Source organism: Lepus europaeus, chromosome 12, assembly GCF_033115175.1.
Source record: "Lepus europaeus isolate LE1 chromosome 12, mLepTim1.pri, whole genome shotgun sequence".
Classification (NCBI taxonomy): Eukaryota; Metazoa; Chordata; class Mammalia; order Lagomorpha; family Leporidae; genus Lepus; species Lepus europaeus.
In genome coordinates, this window is record NC_084838.1 from 37029163 (window position 1) to 37053566 (window position 24404).

At 51.4% G+C, this 24404-nt stretch overlaps 1 protein-coding gene across 1 annotated transcript in view; it reads right to left on the reverse strand.

Moving 5' to 3' along the window:
- The window catches only part of FRMPD1 (FERM and PDZ domain containing 1), a 47132-nt gene that overhangs the window by 5081 nt on the left and 17647 nt on the right, over positions 1–24404 (reverse strand). The window contains exons 5-14 of the mRNA XM_062206962.1: positions 19334–19441; positions 15584–15679; positions 10160–10285; positions 8986–9105; positions 8161–8297; positions 7020–7146; positions 6817–6912; positions 4449–4631; positions 2989–3136; positions 36–803 (exon numbers count right to left, since the gene is read on the reverse strand). Of these exons, the coding sequence (XP_062062946.1) occupies positions 36–803; positions 2989–3136; positions 4449–4631; positions 6817–6912; positions 7020–7146; positions 8161–8297; positions 8986–9105; positions 10160–10285; positions 15584–15679; positions 19334–19441 (1909 nt within the window). The remainder of the gene's footprint in view (positions 1–35; positions 804–2988; positions 3137–4448; positions 4632–6816; positions 6913–7019; positions 7147–8160; positions 8298–8985; positions 9106–10159; positions 10286–15583; positions 15680–19333; positions 19442–24404) is intronic.

Consider the following 24404-nt stretch of genomic DNA (forward strand, 5'->3'; position numbering starts at 1 on the left):
TCCTCAGGAGCTGGCTGCTGGGTCTCAGGCCTCACCTGCCAGGCTGTCCGGGGGTGTGAGCTTGTCGGCCGCGTCATAGTATTCTTCATCCGAGCTGCCGTCCTCAGGGGCCAGGGGTGGCGGGGGCATGGAGCTGGGCTGGGGCTCCGGCCAGGCCTGCTGTCCCCGGGACGCGGTGCTGTCCGAGCTGTCGCTGAGGTGGCTGACCGGGGAGACGCTGGAGCACAGGCTGTAGTAGTCGAACCGGCTGCCCTCATAGAGCCTGGGGTCCAGCCTGGCTGTGCTGAGTTCTGCCCCACAGCCGAAGGCCTCGGGAGCGGGACTCTGGGACAACTCCGCCTTCTGGCACGGAGGGCCGGCTCCCTGGGCCAAGTCCAGCAGACAGAAGAAGCCGCCGGCTCCCAGCCTGCCCCTCTCCTCCCGGCAGGCAGAGCCCAGGCTCTCGGGGAAGGCTGGCGAGCCAAAGTGGAAGAAGGAGGCGCCGCTGGCGGAGCAGGCGTCCAGGTCGTCCTCCTCCAGCGCGTCCATGGACTCGCTCGAGCCGCTGGTCCTGCAGCCCCGGCTCTCCGTGTTGGCGGAGTCGGAGGCCTCGGACTCGGCGCTGTCTGTCGTGCTGCTGGCCCCGCAGGTGCTCGGGCCTCTCCTGGCCGCCTCGGGCACGCCACTGTTCCCAGGCCGCCGCTCGGCTTTGGCGAGTGGTCTGCAGGAGCCCAGCTGGCCCAGGCAACTCTCGGAGAGGGGCTCCGGTACGCAGTCTGCTTCCGAGGACTCCTCCGAGTCGCTGCAGGCCCTGGACTCGTAGCCTGTAACACAGGGGACACGCGGGGTTACGGACCATCCTTCCAGGGTTGACGGGTGCCTGCGTGGCCTCTCACCCCTCTCCTGCCAGGTGAGGAGGCGGGCCCAGGAGGGTGACTGGCACAGGGCCCACAAGACTGACCAACACAGGAGCGCAGCGACTCCACGTCCACTTGCTCCAACGTCCTCAGGCCACCTGAGCCACATCTGTCCCGGACGCCCAGAGACAGGATGAGCTCCATCCCCACCTCCTGAGCTCTCTCTCCTCATAGAACCGTGGAGGGTATTGAACTGGATCTGACTGTGCCACAGGCAGCATGGCTCAGGTTGCCCACCCCCTTCTCGGATCTTAGCCCTGTCCTGTCTGGGTGTCAGAGGGGGGACAGGCAGTCAGGGTGCTGCCTGGGATGTTTGCGTCCCACATCAGAGTGGTTTAAGTCCTGGCTCCCCACTTCTGGTCCAGTTTCCTGCTAATGCACACCCTGGAAGGCAGCAGGTGATGGCTCCAGGGCTTGGTGCCTGCCACCCACATGGGAGACCCAGCTGTGGTCCAGGCTCCTGGCTTTGGCCTAGCCCAGCTGTGGCTGTTGGAGGCATGTGAGGAATGAACCAGCAGCTAGGAGATCTCTCTCTCTCTCTCTTTACCTGTCTCTGTCTCTCACATTTCACATAAAATGAAAATAATTTTTTTAAAAAAGAATCATATGGGGTGTCGTATTTAAAAGATCCCTGGTCCTATTCCTGGGGACTTGAGTGAAATCTCAAGGGTGTGAGGCCTAAGAATATGTATTTTTGGGGCCAGCACTGTGGTGTAGCTGGTTAAGCCACTGCCTGCAGTGCCAGCATCCTATATGGGCACTGGTTCGAGTCCCAGCTGCTCCACTTGATAATGTGCCTGGGAAAGCATTAGAAGATGGCCCAAGTCCTTGGGCCCCTGGACCCATGTGGGAGACCAGGAAAAAGCTCCTGACTCCTGGCTTCAGATTGGCACAGCTCCGGCCATTGCAGCCCTCTGGGGAGTGAACCAACGGAAGGAAGACCTTTCTTTCTGTCTCTACCTCTCTCTGTCTATAACTCTAACTCTCAAATAAAATAAATAAAATCTTTAAAAAAATATTCAGGGAATAACTACATCTGTATTGAATGTTAGAGACTTCTTTTTCTTGTCATTCTTACCTAAACAATACAGTATAGCAATTATCTACATAGTATTGACATTGTGTTAGGTAGTGTAAGTAATCCAGAAATGATTTAAAATATCTGGCAGGCAATATGCAAATGCTACACCATTTTTATCTAAGGACTTGAGCGCCTGTGGTTTCTGATGTTCCCAGGGGGTGCTGGAACCAGTCCCCCACGGACACCAAGGCATGACCGCATTTTTCCCTAATTTTATCATCATCTGTTCTCCTGAGATGATTGACACCCATCTCACCCATAGAGGAAACACTGCACACTGCATCACGGTGAGCTACTGAGCTCTCCCCACCTCCAGTCAATGACGTCACACTGGAAGTTGGGAATGGTGGCGGTGCTTATACCATGGCGTTAGGCAGTGTTTCTCCCCTGCAGAGATAGTTGTCAAACACCTGTACCCCTGGGAACACACAGCATCGTGGTGATGAGACAAAAGCCCCACAGAAGCTGGGAGCTGGCCCCAGAGCTATCTCACTTGGCCCCCACTTCACTCCTCATGTGGCCTGATTTCAAGTATCTCCTGTCTCCAGCACCCCCTACTTCTAAACACGGAAGGTTGAAGATTTCTATTATAGTTCAAGAGAATGCAAGAGTGCACCCAAGAGAAGTCAGATCACCTACTTTCTGAACTGATAAGTGACATCTCTCTTGCTGAGAAACGATGAAGCATATGGTGGGTCCTAGAGATGGTCTTGGGAACAACAGGGAATCAGACCTTCCATGACCTTCCATGGCCTTCCATGGGAATCCATGGGCTTCCATGGTCTTCCATGGGCTTCCTTGGCTTTAAGAGAATTTCTGCATTTTCTATTTAGGAGAGATCCACTGCTTACTTGGAAATACATCGAGCAGTGGTTCTCACCCGCTTGAGTTGAAGTCTCAGCTCAACGTAGTCTCAGCTCAACGTAGCTCACCACCTCCCTGCAGGCTGCCGCTAGTTACAAGGTCAGTGAAATGGACTCGTCCTTCCTAGGGCAACCCTCTGGGTCTCACCTTCTTCAGCAGACACTCGGTGCCCTTGTTGTTTGTTTCCAGGCCAGAGGAAAATGGAGGTGACTGGGTCCACGAACAGCCTGTAGTACCCAGCGATCAGGCAGGCGAGGTCTTTTGCACTGTTGGATTCGAGCAGCAAAGTCAGAACCTGGGAAGGCAAAGAGAATTTTGCTTACCAAGGGCCCAGAGATGGGCTGAAGCCGCACAACAGGGCCATGTTGGGGCAGAAACATTTCAAGTGTCCAGGCGGGTCACCAGGTGCCCCATAGTCTCACCTACAAGGCTCTGAGTATGTGTATGTACACATACACAGGTGCACGACCACACGAGACTACATGCACTTGTGTACAATCGCCTGAGTGCACATGCATGTACACACACAATCACAACGCACGCATGTGCACACCTGCACACACAGCTGAGTGAACGCGCACGTGCACACACACAATCACAACGCACGCGTGCGCACACCTGCACACGCAGCTGAGTGAACGCGCACGTGCACACACACAATCACAACGCACGCGTGTGCACACCTGCACATGCAGCTGAGTGAATGCACACGTGCACACACGTTCACAATCACAATACACGCGTGTGCACACCTGCACACGCAGCTGAGTGAACACACACGTGCACACAATCACAATGCATGTGCACACACACAGCTGAGTGAACACACATGTGCACACACGTTCACAATCACAACACACGCGTGTGCACACCTGCACACACAGCTGAGTGAACACGCACGTGCACACACATACACCATCCCAATGCTCATGTGTATGTCCACATGCAGATCACCTGAGGATCCTTGAAGACACACACAAGATACGCAACAATCATAATGCATGTGTGTATGCACACACACATTTGCACATGCACAGTGGGTTCCTCTCCTCGCATCTGTGCGAGGTCTTCTGCCTCTCTACCTTCTACCCTGACCCCTCCCTCCAACCACCCACCCCACCTTGCTCAGTCACACAATGGGGCCCCTTTGGGACCTGACTTGGAAAAGGAGCAGGAATGGGGGGGCAGGGAGAGGGTGATCAGGACAAAGCGCCATTCTTGAGCAGGCTGGATTAAATCAAAAGACAGCGGTATCAATGCAAGGCAGCCCCAGAGGCCCTGCACTTTTTACTCATTCATTTCAGTTTCTACCACTCAAACTCGGGCTGGCGTTCTGGTGCCATGCGTGTGATACAACCCTCTGGTGTGCCCAGCCATCTCTCTGAGCCCAGCAGGACCAGGAAAGCGCATGGTCCAGCTCAGGTCCCTCCCAGGATAATTCACCCTGGGCACCACTTTCCTCTTGATGGGACAGGTGGACAATTCACCCTCGCCAGCAGATGTTGAGCATTAGACTCCATCATGATTCAAAATGCAATAAAGCACCCCAGGATGATCTGCCCAGATTCCAGAAGCTGTGTGCAGAGCGCTCCGCTTGCGGTCGTTACCTTGACGTCTTGGAGGTACACTTTGACCATGCTCACTTTCTCAGACTCTTCCGTGAGCTCGACGCGGCTGATGTTGGCAAACTCGGCCAACGTGGACATGATGTTGAGCTTGCTGTTGATAATCTGGCTAATGCCGTACTTGGCTCCTACTAAGATGGCAATGTAGGATTCTCTGTCCTGTAACTGCGGGAGGGTGGAAGCGGGGTTAGTCTCCATCCATGAGCTGGTGTAAATACACTGCTCATGTTAAGAAAGCCTACTTCCTCCAACAATTCAGTGTATATTTTATAAAGAACTAGAAGACGCAAGTTCAAAGGCTCCTCACACAAAATAAATGTTTAGGAGGGAAATGCTAATTACCCTGACTTATCATTGTACACACATATTGTACATTATCACTGTACACACATATTATATAATGACTTGACCATTATACATTATACACATATATTGAGGTGTTACACTGTACTCCATATAATGAAAAATCATTACATAAAAAAAAGTTAATTAAAAAAAAGGTTCCTCTCTAGTAACTCTTTGATTTCCATTTTGGTCTTCGCTGCCAATCTCTAAGATGACTGCCTACCCCAGGCCCCGTGACAGCGAGATTAGGTAGAAATTTCTCTCCCATAAGCCCCTTTCCAGTAGCACGCCAAACCACAGGACTGTTCCCTGTTCCGGTGACACAGTCCGGGCTTTCACACCTGTGTGCCTACAGCACGCGTGTGCTTCTCTTGGAATCCCCGCCCTGCCATCCCTGCCCGTGGAAACACTGCCCCTACTTTCAACACCTCCAGCACGTCTCCTGCCCACAGCCAGCACCTGCCCAGCCCAGAACAGCCCTTTCCTCCGTGTCACTCCCACACCACTTCCTCTGCACTTTTCTGCCAGCGCTGAGCACTTTACGACTTCTTAACTCTGTTGACTTCGGTTGAAGCCTCGCATTCTACGTTAACTTCCCAGAGCCCGTGGGGCCGGACACACAAGAGACAGCCTCCTTGAGAAACGCCTTGCACACAGCTGAAATTCTGTATTATTGCTGAACTCCTAATGATGATGACCCTGGTGTTTTCTTATCCCGTTCAGATCCATGGTAACCAATGATGTGAGCTGCTGTTAGAACCAAGAAGCAAAACTGTGAATCTGTAGGTCCCGCTATTTTCTAACTGCTGGTGCCCAGCAAGCACCCTGGGCCAGTTCAGTGTGGTCCGTTGCTCCTCCCATTCTCAGTTCTTCCCTCAGACAGGAAGGGGAAGGGACCTCGGGCACAGGGGCCCGAGGCTGGGAGAGGGCTGGATCTTAGCCCTCGGAAAAACTGGAAATTTTTCCTGAACCTTTGAACTCTTCCTTCCTGTCACCCAGTCTCTCTTCCACCTCCTAAGCCTTGCACTTCTACAAAGCCTCCACCTGTTTCCCCCTTCCCCTAACTATGCCCTGCTCTGCCTTTGTCTCAAAGCGTGGATGCTCCTCGTCCATTTGCATGGTTAGGTCAGCAATCTGATGAAACGAGTCCATCACTGGAAAGGACTGAGAGGCACACGAATTCCTCTGAAAGGAGTTTGGCTGATACAAAAGGGAAACAAAACCCCCAAGTATCCGATCGGTGAATCTGCTTTGGGCTGGACAGCTCTGGGCTGAGTGGGGGGTGTGGGGCCCGGAAACCACACACCCCAGCCCCGCCCTGCTGCGAAGCACCTGCTCTAGGCCTTGGCTCCGGAGGGAAGCAGGAGCAAAGACAGGAATAGCAGGATGGCTCCTTTGCTGCCCTTCCCCTCCCAGCCCACCACTCAGGTGTTCCCATGTGAGGGACCGAGCCCAGCCGGGCGGCTGTCTACCTCCTTCCACCTCCTTCCAGCTCAGGCGTCCCCGTGTGAGGGACTGAGCCCAGCCAGGTGGCCGTCTAACCTCCCTACACCTCCTTCCAGATTCCCGATCTTCCCCCTTCACCGCCACACTTCTAGCACCCTCCCCTGGGATGCATTTCCACGGTCCTGAAGTCTGGCCAGAGCCAACGCCTGTGCCCTTCCTCAACCCCTTCCCCTTCCTGTGCTCCACCGGAAGCCAGCAGTGGTGCCACAGCAGCGGCCGGCTTCCGTCTCATGGCTTTGCTTCGCCCTCCCGGGCAGCTGGCTTCATCCTTCCAGGGTGGAAGCCACAGCTTGTTCAGCACTGCCTCCTCTAGCTCTTTTGTAGGCTGATCCTGCGCCAGGGCCCGACAAACACTTGCCAATGGCTTACTATTTATTTTCTCCAACAGTACTAATACATGGTGGAGTCCTGCAGAATTTCCAGCTTTCAGCTACATTGATTGTTTCGAGGATCTAAGGTCTCTGGCAAGAGCAGGATCCCGCAGCTCTCTACTACGTACCATTAAAGTAGCATTAAAGATTTTCCCGCCGTAGGTCTTGAGTTCCCCAAGGATCTGCAGATAATTTAAACGGAGCTGAGCAGCAGAAATAAGTTGCTTAAATAGAAAGAAGAAAGACCCAGTTGAAGTCAGAGTTATTCACTGCCTGAAAGCCAGGCCAAGGCTTCACGACAGGTGCACAGGGAGAGGATGTGAGACGCTACCTTCTGTCGGGGTTCCAGCAAATTCTGGTTCCTTTTCATATGGAAACTAATGGCTTTCTTGATGTCCTTGCCTTTCATGTTTCGGAGTAGAGTTGGAGAGATAAAGTTCTCAATTCCCCAGTCTTTCCTGCCGGGAGACATTGGAGACAAAGGCCCATTTGGACAGTGTGCTTACCTTTGAGTCAGCACTGAGTGTTTTTGTCGTACAGTCATGCGGAGCCTATCTCCAGCAAAAGGAATACATGCACCTGTAGATATAGATTCTCCCTCCCCACCCCCACCCACTCCACAAAAACCACCTCTGCCATTATTCAGAAGTTAGACCCCATTGAGCTCTCTGGAGCTCACTGCTGCGGTGCGGTGTGATACCCTGTGAATCAGAGCAGGAATATGCAGTCCTTTCTCCTACAATCCATATGGCACACGCAGATCACACACTCTCATGGGACAACATATGGCCCCAAGCCCGAGCTTCGGGGTGATGCCAGCCTCGCAGCCTCAAAACCTGCCACGACGTTGTTGAACAAGATTCTCGGTTCCCACTCCCTACAGCTTCAACTCTGTGCACCTGCAGTAGGGCCCAGGACGTGTTTTAGTTGTAAACTATGATCCTCCATTTAACTGTGCACGGCCAGGGCAGGGTTGAGATTTGGCGAGGGGCTAAGCAAAACTGTTCAGGGTAATTCTAAGCTAAGAATCAGGAGGTGATGGAATCCTGGGATTGCCCAGGGGAGGGAGAGGGGGAATAACACGACAGGGATGGGTTCACGCACACACACACACCCACCCCGGTAAGAATTCATTTCCAGAGCATTCCTGCCCTTAGAAAAGCCTAACAACAAAGCCGTCAACAGATCGCCCACGACATCCTCCCTGGGACTGGGGATTCACAAGGGAATCCTGTGTCTGTCCATCTGGAGTTGGCATCAGCCCCAGAGGGAGCAGCCAGACTCTGACATGGGGGGTTGGGGTGCGCAGAGGGGGAGCCGGGCCGGGTGGGAGACAGTGGGGAGGGAAACAGATGGGGAGGTTCTGGCCAGCTGGCTAGGAGCTGATATCGGCTTTCAGGAGAGTCTGGCCAGCCTGGCCCGGGGCCAGCAAAATCACGACGCGATGCAGCTGCTCTCCCCCCGCCACTCACTCTATGTACTTCAAAGAGATCTTCTGGGGCTGGGCACAGGCGTAGATCCGCTCCTGGATGTGCAGGGCGGCGAGGCGGAGCGCCGAGCTGCATTTCATCTCCACCGCGAAGCGCTCCTGGAGCACATCACTGCAGCTCTGCAAGAGGTGGGGGGGGGGGGGGGGGCGCTCGGGAAGCGGAACCGGCTCCGGGGCCCCCGGGGAGCTCGGCTCTGAGACCCAGGCTGACCGTTCTGGGCTGTGTGACCTTGGTGGGCTGCACTGGTGTCTCTGATGGCTCAGTGACGAGAGCCCCATCTACTCTGTGCAGTGTCTGTGCCGCGTAAGTGAGCAGCTGTCAGACCCACAGTGGTCAGGTGACCCGGGGATGCCTCCCCAGTGACGCTTTCTCATCAGAATGAAAACGACCACAGTAAATCTCAGCCAAGGAGCCCCAGGTGAGGTGCCAAGGACCCAGGCGTGGGCTCTGTCACTAAGTGGGAGACACAGATAAATCCCGTGACCTTTCCGGGATTCAATTCCATCAGTTCTAAAACGAGGCTTGGAGGCACCTATGCCCCTTTTAGCAACACAAGCAGAAACTGCAAAGATCCTAAGAACAGTATTGGGAACCGTGTCCTCTACACTGGAGACTGCCTAGATGTCATGCTTCCGTGGAAAAATCTCCTATCACAGCCACTCTGGAACAGGAAAGCAAATTCTAGGGGATAAGTAGCCAGCCTGTCTCAGATACCAACAGCCCCTAGCAGAGAGCTGCTTGCAGGAACCCATGGTGCCTTCTCTGAGAGCAGGCTCTGGGACTGCAGGAAGCACCGCCCCCAGGCACCTGCAGGTAGAGGTATTCAAAGGCCACGGGATCTTCTTTCAGGAGGTCCAGGGGGTCCTTGGGAACAAAACACACCCTGAAGAGGCAGCGGGAGTCACAGGACCCTTCCCTCTCCACCACCTGCGAGGGGAGAGGGAGACAGGATTAGTCTTCTCGCTGCCTTTGTCCTTGCCCGTCTCCCACAAGACTACTTTAGAAAAACAAACAATGAAAGGGCGGCCCCAGAGATTTCGATTTCGGTGCTTCTCAAGACAGCTGTGGGCCTTCGCTCCCAGTCTGACTTCTTTTCCCATGGGTATAAAATCTAAGTTTCTGTAGAGGAAACCCCTCCTTCCTGTGCCCCGGGCGCCTTCCCACAGACCCTCCACGTCTCTGTCTGTGCTTTGCTGGGTGCCTACTGTTCTCTTTTCCACAAATCAGAGCAGGCGCGTACTGCTCTGCACCTGACTTTGGTTATCTCCTTGAACTATCTTCAGGATTGAACTTGACTTTCTGTCCCAATGCAATTGAAATGGAAGTGATATTTTATTATTATTATTACTATTATTGGAAGTGATATCTTTCAGTGGCAAACCTCACGGGGCCGTGACTGGGGTCAGACTCATCTGCCACTCGGGACGCTCCGAGCGGCTTACTTGTGCTGGTCCCTGGCTTCAAAAGCCCCTTCTTGCTTCCCGTTGTTGAAACGCGACTCATTTCTGTAATACTGCATAGTCGATAAGGAGTTGCGGAGTGGACCTGTGCTTGGCTGTGACATTACTGAAAGGCTGGAGGATGGAGGAGCCCAGATGGCCCTGTCCTGTCCCCGGGGCTCTCTCGGGGGTGAAGTCCCACTGCAAAGGCTTAGACACAGCACCAAATGCTTCTCCCCACGGCTCAGAGGCAGCAAGTGCAAGAAAGCATCGGAGCTGGCGGTTAAGCCCTGGGGGCGCTCGGCTGTGGTACCTGCAGACAACTCACCTTACCCCGCTGAGCTTGTCTCCCTGTCTGCAAAAACGGGGATGTCAAGTCTGCGCCCTGCCTACCCCATGCAGGCAGATGGGAACCAGCCCCGAAGCCCATCCTGCCGCCCCCAGGCTGAGCGAGCTCTGTGCCTTCTGGGGTGGGAGAAGGTGCTCGGAACCTGCAGCCACGCTAAGCCTGGGCCGGAGACTGTGGCTGGGGGTCCCCCTACCTGCTGGATGAGCTCCTCCTCGTGCAGCAGGTGCAGTCGGGAGACGCTGTACTGCTCTTCCAGCACCAGCGCGAAGTACTCGATACTGCGGATGGACAGCTTCTCCCTCACCGTGAGGATGATGTCCTGGCGGGCACAGGAAGGATGGGGGCACCTGAGCGGCAGGGTGCGGCTCCCCAGTGCTGCTGGCGTGGGAAAAGCCTGTGCAGACTGGCCCATCGCCACCCCAGGCGGGGCTCCAGCTCCCGACCGTGGGGCCCCGCCAGGCCCAGGACCTGCTGCTCCCCACTCCTCGGGTGCCAGTGCCACTCCTCCGACCACCCACTCTCCAGTGACTTAGAAGGCTGGCGCCACCCACTGCGGGTTTCTGGCTCTCTCGCTGCAGTCTCCGGCTCCATCCTCTCCCTGGAGTCTCCAGGCAGGACCGTACCACCCATCCCTCCCCTATGGCAGACGAACCTGACATCTCTGAGCCTTGAGATTGCCCCTCGTTCACCACAGGGGCCTCTGTCATTGCAAGGCCTTGCTGGCCTCAGGGAACTCGCACGTGCTGTTTCCTCTGCCTCGCACACTTTTCCCAGGCCTTGCCACAAGGCTGCTTGTCCGGCTCCAAGTGTCAGTGTAATTGTCACCTCTTCAGAGAGCGTCTCTAAGTGTGACTGTCTCCGGTACTCTCTGTCCAGGGCTGTGTTTATGCCCCTCATCATTATTTAATGGTAACATCCCCAACAACAGCTATGTTTTCCAGTAAAAGCACATTAAAGCGAGGAGCACGGGGTCTGGACCTAGACCACCGCTTACTGGCTGTGTGTCTCCTGCATAACTCGCATTCTCTCTCTATGCCTCAGTGTTTTCATTTGTAAAATGGCACTAGTATTAACACTTTTCCCATAGGGTCGTTACGTACATTAAATTAAATAGGCTCTTAAAAGGGTATCTCACAGATGGGGAGGATTCAGGGTATGCTAGCTCGCTGGAACCTGTTTCCTTGCTCACTCTAACGGAGGGTCACCCCCCTGAGAACGTCACCTTGCCTGTCCTGGCCCTCCGCTACCTCCCTGTGCCCGGCACTTAGTAAATGCTCAGTGAACTTTCCCTTGGGTGCTTATCGATGCCTGGTCAGAACTTCGAACACAGCTGAGTCCCAAACCATTAGCTCTACCTGCATATCACGACTTCCAATTCCGAATCCTCTCTGCCTGGCTCCGCCAACTTCCATAACCAGCCAGGGACTAAGCCCTTTAGAGCCTGTCTGCTTCCACCATTCAGTGTTAATTGTGTCCACTACGTGCCAGGCGCTGTGCTGGCCGGGACGGGAAGCCCGACCCTCGACCCCGTCCTTTCTCCCACGCCCACTCCGGCTTGAGCACACACGTTCCTCCCCACTTTGCAGAGTGGTGCCCTCTGGGCCCTCCTGCCGCCCACCTGCGCTCCACCTTGCATCTAGATCAGGGGTTGGCAAGCCATAGCTCGTGGACCGAATCCAGCCCACATGTCTGTTTCTGCAATTAAAGTTCTATGACAACAAAGTCAAGTCCACTGGCCACAATGGCAAAGTCAAGGAACTCCGACAGACACCTGATGTCCTGCAGATACTTACTATCGGGCCCTTTATAAAAAGATTGCTGACTCATGATTGAGAGGGACCTGACGAAGCCTTGTAGTGCTCATGCTCTCCCTCACCCAAGACACTCAGCGGCTCCCCACGCTCTCAGCTCCGTATTCCAGGCCCTCAAGCATCAGGTGCCAATCCCCTTCTCCCACTTTACCCTCCGTTGCTTCTCACAACACACCTTGCCCCCAAGCTCCACACACTTGCCAAGCTTGCTCGTTTCGGGGTCTTTGTGGACACCGTTGGCCACGGCCGGATGCTGTCTTCACACACCACTCCTGGCCCTGTCCCCATCATGCCCACCCAGCTTCCCATGTCTGCCATGTAGGCTGCCACTCTCCAGAGGCCTGGCCACCCAGCTGGAAACCCTCTCCGTGAGCCCACACCCCATGCCTCATTGCTTCTGCCGCACTGTCATGATCCGAATCACATTGTACCTCGTGTCACACTGAGTTTCCCATGTCTCTCTCTCTCTTTAAGATTTATTTATTTATTTGAAAGGCACAGTTGGAGAGAGAGAGAGAGAGAGAGAGATCTTCCATCTGCTAGTTTACTCCCGAAATGGCCACAACAGCTGGGGCTGGGACAGGCTGAAGCCAGGAGCCAGGAGCCTCCTCCGGGTCTCCCACTTGGGTGCAGGGGCCCAAGCACTTGAGTCATCTTCCACTGCTTTCCCAGGCACAGTAGCAGGGAGCTGGATCAGAAGTGGAGCGACTGGGACTTGAACCGGCGCCCATAGAGATGTGGCACTGCAGATGGTGTTTTAACCCACTGCACCACAGCGCCAGCCTCTCCAGATCTCATGTTATCCGAGCCCCACCCCAAGATTCTGAACTTCCTAAGAGCGTGACCCTGGGTAGCAAGCTGGTATAAGCCTGGTACAAGAAACAATCAGTAAACACGCCCCAGCCAAATAAAACACTACTTTTGTTGATTTAAATTTTGACATGAGAGCTTTTCTTCTCTTTGGTGAGAAGGGGAAAGAAATCACCGATCAAGTAAGGAGCAATTTCCCCTTTTATTCACCAAAATGCTGATGGAATTTGCTTATATCTGCCTCTCGGTCACAAAGAGCTAAAAGACGTGCTTTTAAAACTGGGGCTATTGCAGACACTGAGATTAGCCATTGTTACCCTGGCTAAGCTCTTGCTAATTTCTCGGACGCTCTCATCTCGGGCTTAGTTCCCTTGCAACATGGCTTTGATTCTAAATCCCCTCCCAGTCTTCTTTGGCCACCCAAGGGGGGAACTCATCTTAAATAAATCAACCCATCCATTCTGAGCCACTTTGATCCAAGATGACAGAAGTAGAACTCTTGTCTGTTTCATTTGAAAACTTTGTATACAGAAGGGATAGAGTAGCAGGCTCTAGCGCAAAGTTCAAAAGTCAGCTAGGAGCCAGCTGAGCTTGGCAAGGTTTGGACTTCCTGAGTGACGTGGGGTTCAACACTGGTCACTTCATACAGCTATTGGGGCATTAAGTGAGGCAGCACAGCAGAAGTGCCTGGGCGAGTGCCTGGCACGCAGTAAGCAGAGTCTGCCCCTCAGGGCCGGCATTTTGGGCGGTAGGCAAGAGTTACGAAGCCGCTTGGGATGTCTGCTTCCCTTATCTGAGGGCCTGGGTTTGAGTCCTGCCTCTGCTCCAATTCCAGCTTCCTGCTAACCCACGCCCTGAGAAGCAGCAGGTGATGGCTCCAATAGTTGGGTCCCTGCCACCTGTTAGTAAAATGGCGCAGTCTTATCTATGGCGCGATCTACACCCTGACACCCTCCTAGGCTCTAGCCCCCACTGCCATTGCTGGAAGCCAGGTAGCCACATGGCCCAACCACTGGTGTCAGCTCTACCCCCATCCTAATGGGATTCATTGCTCCGACTTCCCTGCCCGCCCCCCGCAAAGTTTTAAAAGGACCTGTTCCTGAACACGTGTCTCTCTCTTCATCTCCTGATCTCTCTGTCTCTCTGTCTATCTCTTGATCTCTCTCTTATGTTCTCTTCTCCCTCTTTTCCTTCTTCGCCCCTTCCCTCCGGCCTGTCGGGTTTCCCCCAGTAAACTCTTTCCTTACTCTGGTGTTCGGTGTGTTTTGTGGCGGCCTTACACCACCCCCAAGGGAGACTTGAACTGACTTTCAGCCTCCTGGCTCTGGGCTGGCACAGCACTGGCTGTTATTTGGCAGTGATGGAGTAGATGGGAGATCTCTGTCTCCAGTTCTCTGCCTTTCAAATAAATAAAATAAAATAGTTTTTAAAAAAAAAAATCCACTTCTCCGCCCGCTCACTACTCTGGCCTTGGGATGTCCTGTGCACAGAGGATTTGTGCGGCTTCTCCCGAGCCATGCTGAGGTCCCCATGGGGTAGGACATTTGCAACAGCTCTAGGGATTGCCACAGGAAGGGGCCAGAGGGAACCCTGCGCTCTGCGTGTGTACTGTGTGTGTGCTTGCACGTGTGTACATGTGCATGCGTGTATAAATGTACATGTGTGCACACATGCGTGTGTCTTGGCCACTGTCACAGCAGCACTGGCCCGCCAGAACCTGCTCTTTGCTCAGCATCAGAGGCGCTGGGCCCGAGGTTTACTTTCCCAGTTTTCAATGTTGGAAGAGCATCCACTCCCTATTCAAGAATGGCGAGCGCCATCCCTGTCTGACTGTGGATGCAACCCAAGTGCTGACGCCTCCCATGACCATTCCCCCCAGCCCCACTAGGAAATGCTCTGGGCTCCAGACCTACTGGGTGATTTGCTGTTTCCTGGACGAAGCTTGCTTTGCTAGCTGTTTGCCTCAGCTCATGTGTACCCCAGCCCCGCTGCTCAGACCCTGCCTGTCCCTGGGGAGATTTGGGTTGCCATCAAAGCTGAGCTCAGGCCCAGCCTCTTTCCAAGCCTGGTCTGGCACGTAGACAGCATGCCACAGAAGGTATCGTTGCCTTGTACACTGAGTGCTTCCCTGTCCCTGTCTTTACAGCTTCTATTTCCTTCTGCCCCAGACTCTAGGGAACTCCAAGGCTGTGCATCCTCCCTCCCTGGCCCGCAAGCTCCTCCCTTTACTGAGCGTGGTAGCTCCTCTCAGAGCAGCTCCAATGGGGAGCTCCTTCAGTAGGAGTGGAATGGACTTCAGTGCAGAATGGGATAGCAGGGGCTGTGGCCTACCCGGGTTCCCTGCCTGGGCTTTCAGCTGTGCCAGTGTTTTGGCTGATAGATGGGGTCAGACGGGAGGCAGGGAAGCCTGGTGGTTAGGAGCGAAGGCTTGGGAGTTTTAACATGACCTTGGACATTTCACCTCTCTGAGTCCTGCAAGCTGGTGACAAAAATGTAGCTTGGGGGCTACATTGTGGCATGGCAGGTTAAGTCACTGCCTGTGACACTGGTATCCCATATGGACGCCTGATCATGTCCCGGCTGCTCCACTTCCAAGCCAGCTCTTTGCTAATGGCCTGGGAAAGCAGCGGAAGATGATCCAAACGCTTGGGCTCCTGCACCCGTGTGGGAGACCTGGAAGAAGTTCCTGGCTCCTGGCTTTGGCCTGGCCCAGCCCTGGCTGTTGTGATCACCTGGGGAGTGAACCAGCAGATGGAAGATCAATCTCTTTCTTTTCTTTCTCTGTAACTCTTTCAAATAAGTAAAAGAAATCTTCATTTAAAAAACCAGCTTGCTGAGAGGTTGCACCATTAGCTGAGATAACTGTGCCTGGCTTACTGCAGGTGCACAGGCCGTGCTGGTTGTGAGACCACCAAGGCAGAAGCACTGTGAGATGCCTGGGGGTCCAAGAGCCATCACATTGTCCTGGGAAAGAGGTTCAAGTGCACCCTTAGTACCTTCACGGTTGTGTTGGCCTCAAACTTGAACGCTTTGGTCTGTCCGTTCTCCAGGTACAGCTTAAGCACATTGGGCATGCACAGCAGAGAATTACCCTGGAAAACACAAGAATAGTGTTTTGTCCTGGTCATACCCTCCTCACATAGAGTGTGACAAATCCTTAGCTACCCAACCCTACCCGGTGCAGAGAGCAGGGTCCTCCCCACATCTCCCTGCTGGTTGCCAGCTCACGGGATGCAGCTTGATGAGCCAGGTGACTGGCATGAGTGCAGTCCGAGGGCACCCCGGGGGCCTTAGACCCTACCTGGGGGGCTTGAGGCAAGATCGAGGGTGGGCTGCTGGAACGCTCCCTCAGAGCCCTCCCCATTATATTCCCTGTAGTGAAACGCCACCAAGAGGCAGGGAGATGCCTTCTCCCTCCACTCATCCCAACCATCACCCTGGATGTGAGATCTCCTAGGAGACCCTGACACTCTTGGAGGGCTCTTTGGGAAGAAGGCACAGGAGTATCTGTCTGGTGACCCCATGCCAGCCCGAGACTCTCCCCCTCTCCACCCCTCCCCACCAGGGCCAGCTCTCGTAAAAAGTGGCCTCTGAGTGATGAGCTGCAAATAAAAAGGGCCCCTGGGGCTGGTGCCCTCCGGAACCAGAGATTCTAGAGTTCCCGGGATTTAATCTGGAACAGCCGCCGGCACCTATCTCTACGAGGAGTGCAGGTATCAAGCCCACCTGGGCGAGAGGGTCACCGCCTTCTTTCAAAGTCACCTTACAGGGCAGGTGTTCGGTTCAGCAGTGTAGATGCACACCCCCCACACTGGAGCACCTAGGTCTGATCCCCAGCTCTGCTCCTGACTCCAGCTTCCTGCTAATGCAGACTACGGGAGGCAATGGTGATGGCTCAAAAATTGGGTTCCGGCCACCCTTGTGGGAGATTTGGATTGAGTTCCTGGCTCCTGGCTTTGGCCCAGCCCAGCCTCAGCCTTGCAGGCATTTGGGGAATGAACCAGCAGACAGGAGTATATGCTCACTCTTTGTGTTTCTGCCTCTCAAAGAAATATTGAAACAAACAAAACCTCACAGCCTTTTCAGATAAGAATCCTAAATCTTTCTAAATATAAGGGCATTTCTATCTTTTTTTTAAGAAAAGATATTTATTATTCATCTGAAAGACAGAGTGACAGAGAGATCTTCCACCTGCTGGTTCACTCCTCAAATGCCTGCAACAGACAGGGCTGGGCCAGGCTGAAGCCAGGAGCCAGGAACTCCATCCGAGTCTCCTTGTGGGTGGCAAGGACACCTGAACCTTCTCTGTGGCCTCCCAGGCCTGTTAGCAGGAAGCTGGACTGGAAGTGGAGTAGCCAGGGTACGCTGTCCCAAGCGGCAGCTTAACCAGCTGTGCTACCGTGCCCGATCTTCCAAGCAAGATTCACAGTCATCACTCTGTGTAACTGTTTTTTAAAAAGCCACAGTACTTTTATGGAGGAAAAGGGAATGTGTTCGTATTCCAGTGCCTTTTCACACTCAGTCAGGATGAGGAACTGCCAACTGCTTGTTCTGCTGTTACCTCACTTCTCGGGCTTTGGGTGTGTGGGTGTTAATTTCTGGATTTCCCAAGTGGTAGTTTTTCTCTCCTTGGTTCTTTATTCTTTATTATTTAAAAGAGTTACCCAAAATAGCCATAACAATGTCACACAGCCACCACCATTCCCTTGTCTCCAAGGCTTTTCATCTATCTATATGTATCTTCACATATACATGTGTGTGTATATATATATATATATATATATATATACATATAGTCTTAAAGAGAATTATAATAATAGAATATGCACAATTCTGTGTTTATTATTTACCTAGTACATATTTCACACCCAATTTTTATGTGTGCTTAATGTTTGAATTTTAATGACTTTAAAATATTCTATTGAGTTGAAATATCAAAAATTATTTAACCATCCCTCTGCCCTAGGCATTTAGCATTTTTTCATCTTTTGGATTTTTTAAAAATTTTTTAATTTTTTTTCTTTTGGATATTTTAAATATTGGTACTATAGGTACACTTAAATTATTTTATATACTAAATTAATAGGACTGCAATCCCTGGGATACTTTCTATTGAAACCATTAAGTTTTGATTTTTTTTGCACTTAAAAAAGTTTAAACCAATCTCCAAAGCTAGTGCCAGAGCATAGTTATTTTCTCAGCAATAAGGACTTATCATCTAAGCTCATTTACTAAGGACAAACAGTCAATTCCTAATATTCTCCTCTGTGTTTAACTGTGAGAAAAAGTTAAACAGATTTCAAATGCTGTCTTACTATTTCAGATTCTTCCAGAGTGACTGTGTACCCTGAGGCAGTCTTACATGTTCCAAGGGGAAAAGTTTAGCAACCAGCTTTACCACCTTTAAACACTCACAAGGAGGAAGAGACCCAGTAACCAACTCCCACCGGTCTCGTTGTCTCAGTCTTGTGGGGCTGACGGAGACTCACAGATTCCCCTTGGGGCCCAAACCTGCAAGACTTCCCAGAAACACCTTGTCAGAACCCAGTTCCTCTAAACTCCTGGGCCCCATCAGAACTCTGAACCAACTTTGTAGCTTGTCTTTCTCTGGCCTTCTCAGCCTGGACTCCCATGACTATGGGGTGGTCATGGTCATTTTAACAAACCATCATCCGTGTGGCCTGGCCCACAGCTGCGGCGCCCTTGCTCATGCCTGCCCTACTAGCTGGTTCTCACTCCCACTGCTACTCTCCACTCCTACCTCTCCAGTGCAACACTCTTGAAAGCACACGTTGAACACAAATGCAACTTGCTAAAGAGGTTCAATCCCATCCACTTACACAAACGTGGACACAGAGAGACCCCGAGTCTTGTTGACTTACTACATCTCAAGTCTTTTCTGACTAATTAATGTGTTAGGATTCCCACTGGTCTCTTCTGGGACATATCCACCGTTCTCAAGTCTAACTGAGGTGTGCTCTGTTAAGTAGCACGACAGGTAGAAAATAAGGGCTGATGGATTTGGACAAGGTCACTTGGATCTTTTGCTAAAATGGCCTTCACCCTCCATTCGCTGGTCTCTATAGCTAGAAGGCCAGATACGGATGAGTTCTGACCTGACAGTTTCAAAATCCAATAATTGTTGAACTCAGAATGGACACAGACTAGGCTCTGGTATGTTCTTCTATGTGATCTCAAAAGGTAATATTGTCAATCTTTCTAGGTCCTTACTTCTTCTTTTGTTAAAGGACCTCCCTTGAGGGGTACTGTGATGGCCAGGGACTATGTACACAGAAAGTTTAGGTCATGTAACAGAGTTGGAATAGATGATGGTCTCTTAAAAAGCAATCCTTATCATAACCACTGTTATTACTGATACTATTGACATTCATCATTATTATTGATATTGCTATTCAGAGGGAATAGTAAGTTTGAATGTTCATAATGAAAAGTCAGCTATTGGAGTATGTTGAAATTCCAGGGGCAGGAGACCAGAGACACAGGTTAGCATGGGGCCACACCCAGGTCTTCTCTCCAGTCCCCACATAGAGCCCGGAGCCCCCACCGGCAGCCCCTGTGCATGGCCTGCAGGTGTCTTACTGACAAGGAACACAAGGCCTCTCACAAACGCATTGCCCTCCCTCTGCATCCTCCCTGCTGTGCAGAATCCCAGGGCTTCGGGGAATTTCGGGCCAGAAGGCAGCTCCCAGCTCAAGCGTCACTCAGGCCCCTGAGTGCCGGCGCACCTGGCTGTGTCCACTGACGAGCACCTCCTCCGCGAAGTGCACCTTCACGGGGTTGGTCTTCAGCCTGGCTCTCTTCTCCTCGGTCAGGAAGGAGGACTTGGGGACTCCCTGAAAAACAGCAGCACGGCACATTCTACCACAGCGCTTGCATAAAAGCCATGTGTAGCTTCTCATTTCTTGGAAACAAAAACACAGACTTGACAGCTGTTGCAGAATCCGTTAAAACCCCCAGGAAAAGATGACATCCCGTTAAATATTTCTTTTCATAAAATCCCAGCCCAGACAGTGTCCTCATGTGTCTGAGAACAGCTGGTGATTCCATATGGCAGTCAGACGGCTGTGCTGTGATGAAGACAAGAGAGCTGGACTGGGAGCGAGGAGATCAGAACCCGAGTTCTGCTTCCCAACAGCTGTGAGAACCACCTCGACCACAGATTGTTATGAAAGAAAACGTGAGTGAGTGAGTGAGTGTGTGTGTGTATAATACAGAACAGTATAACTGTGTGGGACTACGGCCAAGTCCTTGCCTCCCCCTGGCCTTCAGCTTCCCCTAGCTCTAATCCCTGTGTATATCCTTCACCCCTCTTGGCCCTGTCCTCTCTTTCCCCAGAGGTATAAAGACTCATCTCAGGTTGATAGGAGTATACGGTGAGGACTTGAACTACACTGTATCAGGCCACATGGAGACACCTGGTGAAGAGCATTTTACATGATCTGGACCAACAGGATGTGATCTTGCAGGATGAAATCCTCACACACTATTTCCTGGCCTAGCATCCCATGCTCCCTTGGTCTGGACAGTCCTTTAGGTCAGTGTCTATGATGTTTACATGTATAGGGTCCCACGATGGAGCTCTGGGCCACGTTCTGGGTGGCTGAGGGAGAGGTACTTAACAGCAATCAGAGAAGCTCCAGGAAACGATGCTCACAGACTCGGATATCAACAGACCGGCACCACGAAACGTAGGAAATGGAAGACGACCCTGCTATTTTAATGCAAGAAGATACACATGGCCTTATGGGTAACTGGAACATTAACGCAACAAGACCCACATTCCTGATTCAGCATCTCAAAAATGCAATTTACTTTGAAATAAACAAATGAAAATTCAGGAAAAGGAACAGAGGAATTGGCAATATTCCCAGAGAAGTATACCTGTAGAAATTACTGATCTTCAGACCAGAAGGATAAAAGGACTAAGGGAAAGAGAAGCTTACAATCCAAAAATTACTGATGAGACTATCAGACTGCTCAGAATAAGTTCAAGTTTCCTACACCTACACCGGGTGAATCTGCGGGACTCACAGACATAACACATGTAACAGTTGCCATCACCCACGTGGAATACAGAATGGAAAAAATGTTAAGGTGGTCAGCTACCAAGTTTCACAGAAAATGAATATGGGAGATTCAGGAAAACCTAGACTGGCAAGCTTGTCATTGATTCTTGGCAAAATCCAAGATAAGAGATGATCAGAGAGTTTTTAGGTACTGATCCGATAACCACCAAGGAGTCACCAAGAACAAGTCCGAGCCAACAACGTTCATTTTTCTTCTGAAGACAGAACTCTAGATCAGTGGGCCAGGGTCCTGTGGATATGGCAGTACTCTTTCATTCTTGCAAAGCATTTGATAAGGTCTCCTGCAATCCTCCCTGTGGAGCAGGCCAGATGCAGAGCCACTGGGTGGATTCCAAACTCGCTGACCTACACCCAAAATAGTTCTGACTTCTAACTAAGCAACTTACCTCCCTGTGGCTCATCCCTGATGTTAGCAATGCCGTGGATGAGTCAGAGAAGTGAATTTACCAAACGCAAGATTGACATGGAATGGCAAGGTTGTCAGCAGATGTCACGCAGCAGAAGCTGGGAGGAAATGTCAAGGAATTAGGAATGTCAAAGAGGGTGCCCAGAGAACCTCACAATCAGGGAAGCTTTAGAAACCAAAGGGCTGGCAAATCACCAGGAACACGGGGGTGGGGACGGTAGATAGAGGGACTCAGGACTGTCAAGAGCTGAAGGAAACAGGGTGAAGTCAGCCGTCAGGGCTGCAAGTTCAACCATCGCCACCCTAAAGGCTTGTGGAAAGGAGAGATCCGAGGACAGAATGGAGGAGAGCTGCAGAGAGAAACCATGGTTGTCTCTCACCCTGGGGACAGCAATCCTATCAGAGCAAGCCCGGAGCTGGATCACGTTGTTGAAAATCAACTGACCAGGAACTGGGAAGAACAGATTCCCTGCTAAGAGGGGAGAATGACTACAGCTGACAGCTGCACACACAGGCTCCTCAGCTCCACGACTCCCTGACCATGAACTCTCACTGTGCCAGAACGGCGGGCCAACACAACATGATTTCACGGGGATTCATGTAAAGGGTGGCCCTGAGGATCAAAGAAATCAGTTGCACAAGCGTGGGACCTGGGTGGGCCCTGGCTTGGAAGCTGTTCACTTGAAAACCAGCTCAGTATTTTCTTGGCCACAAGTTTCAGCCAAGCCAACAGTGTGTGAGTGGGCCTGTGAGGCTGCGAGGTGTTCACCCTTCCTGGCTTCCCCAGCACTCTGCACATGCACCCTCCCTTTCCTGTGCCACGGGGTGCTAGATGGCCATCGTTGGAACCAGGTTCCTTTCCAGGTGTCACCACTGGAGAGAATCACTGTGAGCTTGTACCCGGTGCAGAAGGCTATCAGGGAAGTGAGAATTTAGAAAAAGGCATCTGCAGGAACAGGTGATTCACCAGGCATTTACCCTGGAGAAGAGACGGCTGCACTTCCCAGCCGCTGGAGAGCTGGTTCATTCAAGGTACACTTGCTCTGAGCCAGGGCTGGCCAGGAGGAGTCACGGGAAAGAAGGGCCTCTTATTCTTGGAACCACCCAACCATGAAAGTGGCTGCTTTGAGAAAGAATAGGTTCTCTGTCACGAGAATCTCCAATGCCCCAGCCCCCCTGGGGCTCCTACACTCTGACACCTGCTACCTGTGTACCCTGGCATCCAGAACACACTGCAAGCCACCACTGAAGTCTGGGGGAGCCACCTAATATCTTACTTAAAGGGGAGGAGCTCCCCATTATTCCAGGACTTCTGAGCTCTCCCTGAGTTCTAAGTTAATTCATCAGACAGCAGCAGAACTCAGATGACCACCATTTCTTTATACGTGTTTTTGCTGAACTAAGAGTTGACACTTGAAAGGTCATGAAAAGGAGGCCAGCATCATGAGTTGCATTGAGCCACTGCTTGTGACATCGGCATCCCAAATGGGAGTGCTGGTTTAAGTCCTGGTTACTCCACTTCCCATCCAGCTCCCTGCTAATGTGCCTGGGCCCTTGTCACCCACGTGTGAGACCCATATGGAGTTCCAGGCAATTGGTTTTGGTCTGAACCAATATCAATATGGGACATTGTGGCCATTTGGGGAATGAGCCAGCAGGTGAAGATCCATTCTCTCTCCCTCTCTGCCTCTCTCTCTCTTTTAAATAAAAAAATAAATCTTTAAAAAATATGACTTTACAAAAAGGGCATTTAAAAGAACAAGTTGGAAATCAGTTGTTATACAGCAATATGTATTATCCATTGAAAAATAAGACTGAACCCTATACATACACAATGTGTATATACATATTTTTATAGATGTGATGTTTGTATGTATCTGAATAAACCTGAAGGAATAACCAGGCCAGAAACATTAATTACCTGTGGAATGGGATCTGGGAGAGGAATTAGCAGTCTTTTCTTCTTTTATTGTTACATTGTTTAATTTGTTACTAGAAGCATCTCTTAGTTTTGTTATTAAAAATCTAATAAATAAAAATTGAAATCCATAAAATGGAATTAGCTCTTAGATTTACCAATGTAACAACTTCTCTGTTTTCCAAAACATCACTTATGTCCTAATTTTTATTACTTTATTCTGTCTTACATTTGTCTTCTTAGTCTTTTCTTCCAACTTCTTGCACCGAATATTTCCTTATTAAATATAAAAACTCTTAGGCTATGAATTTTTCTCTGAGTATAACATCAGCTACACATATTAACTTTTAAGAAGTAGAGTTCTAATTTTTAATTATTTCCTAAATAGTTCATAATGGTAGTTTTTCTTTTCCACTTGACTCTATCTTTACTTAGGAAATTGCATTTTTACTTTCGAATGGCTGGATGGTTTTAATTAAATTTTGATAGTTAATAGGTTCTGTTTTATTATAAATTCGGGAAAAGGAATCTTTATGGTTTTGTACTGGGGGAGAATTTATTGAATTTTCTTGGTAGCCTGGTATATGGTCAATTAGATTAAATTATTAAATGCATTATTAACATTTTCTAAGCTCCTAATTTTGTGTTTTGCCTATTCATGGCAAAGGCTAGGAGGTATGTGTTCGAAACCTCTCACAACAAGAATCGTCGGTCCACTTTTCCTCCTCAGTCCCTTGTCCTCTTAGACAGACTTCTTCCTGTAAGGACGCAAGGCTCCTTGGCCCATGGTGGCTTAGGATTGCTATTTCCTTCCTGGGCGCAGGGCTGCCACACCTTGCCCCTGGTGAACCTCGGGCTCCAACACCTCCTGACAACCCGTTAGACAGCCGAGGCAGGTCCTGTCATCGCCATGGTCTTACAAGAGTGGGAACAGACACAAAGCGGCAGCCCTCAGACCTGTCCTGGAACTCCTAGCTGGGTGCCCATCTCAGCATCCCGCTCTCTGCGTGCTCAGAATTTTGTCTTCTTCCTGGACCGTGGACCTGAGGTCTGGCTGCACCTGTTTCTGCCACAGCATCTTTGCCCGGAGGTTGGTCTGTACCGCTCCCCCACCCTCGCCCCACTCCCATCCGGAAGCTGTCACTCTCTGCCCTCTGCCCTTCCTGCTTCTTTTCTGAGGGACACCTTCTGGGGGCACAGGGTCTTGGGGCCCAGAAGGGTGAGACTAACGCTTAGGATATAGAGATTTACCGGCCCGGCGCTGTGGCGCAGTAGGCTAATCCTCCACCTGCAGCACCGGCACCCTATATGGATGCCAGTTCGAGTCCTGGCTGCTCCACTTCCCATCCAGCTCTTTGCTATGGCCTGGGAAAGCAGTGGATGGC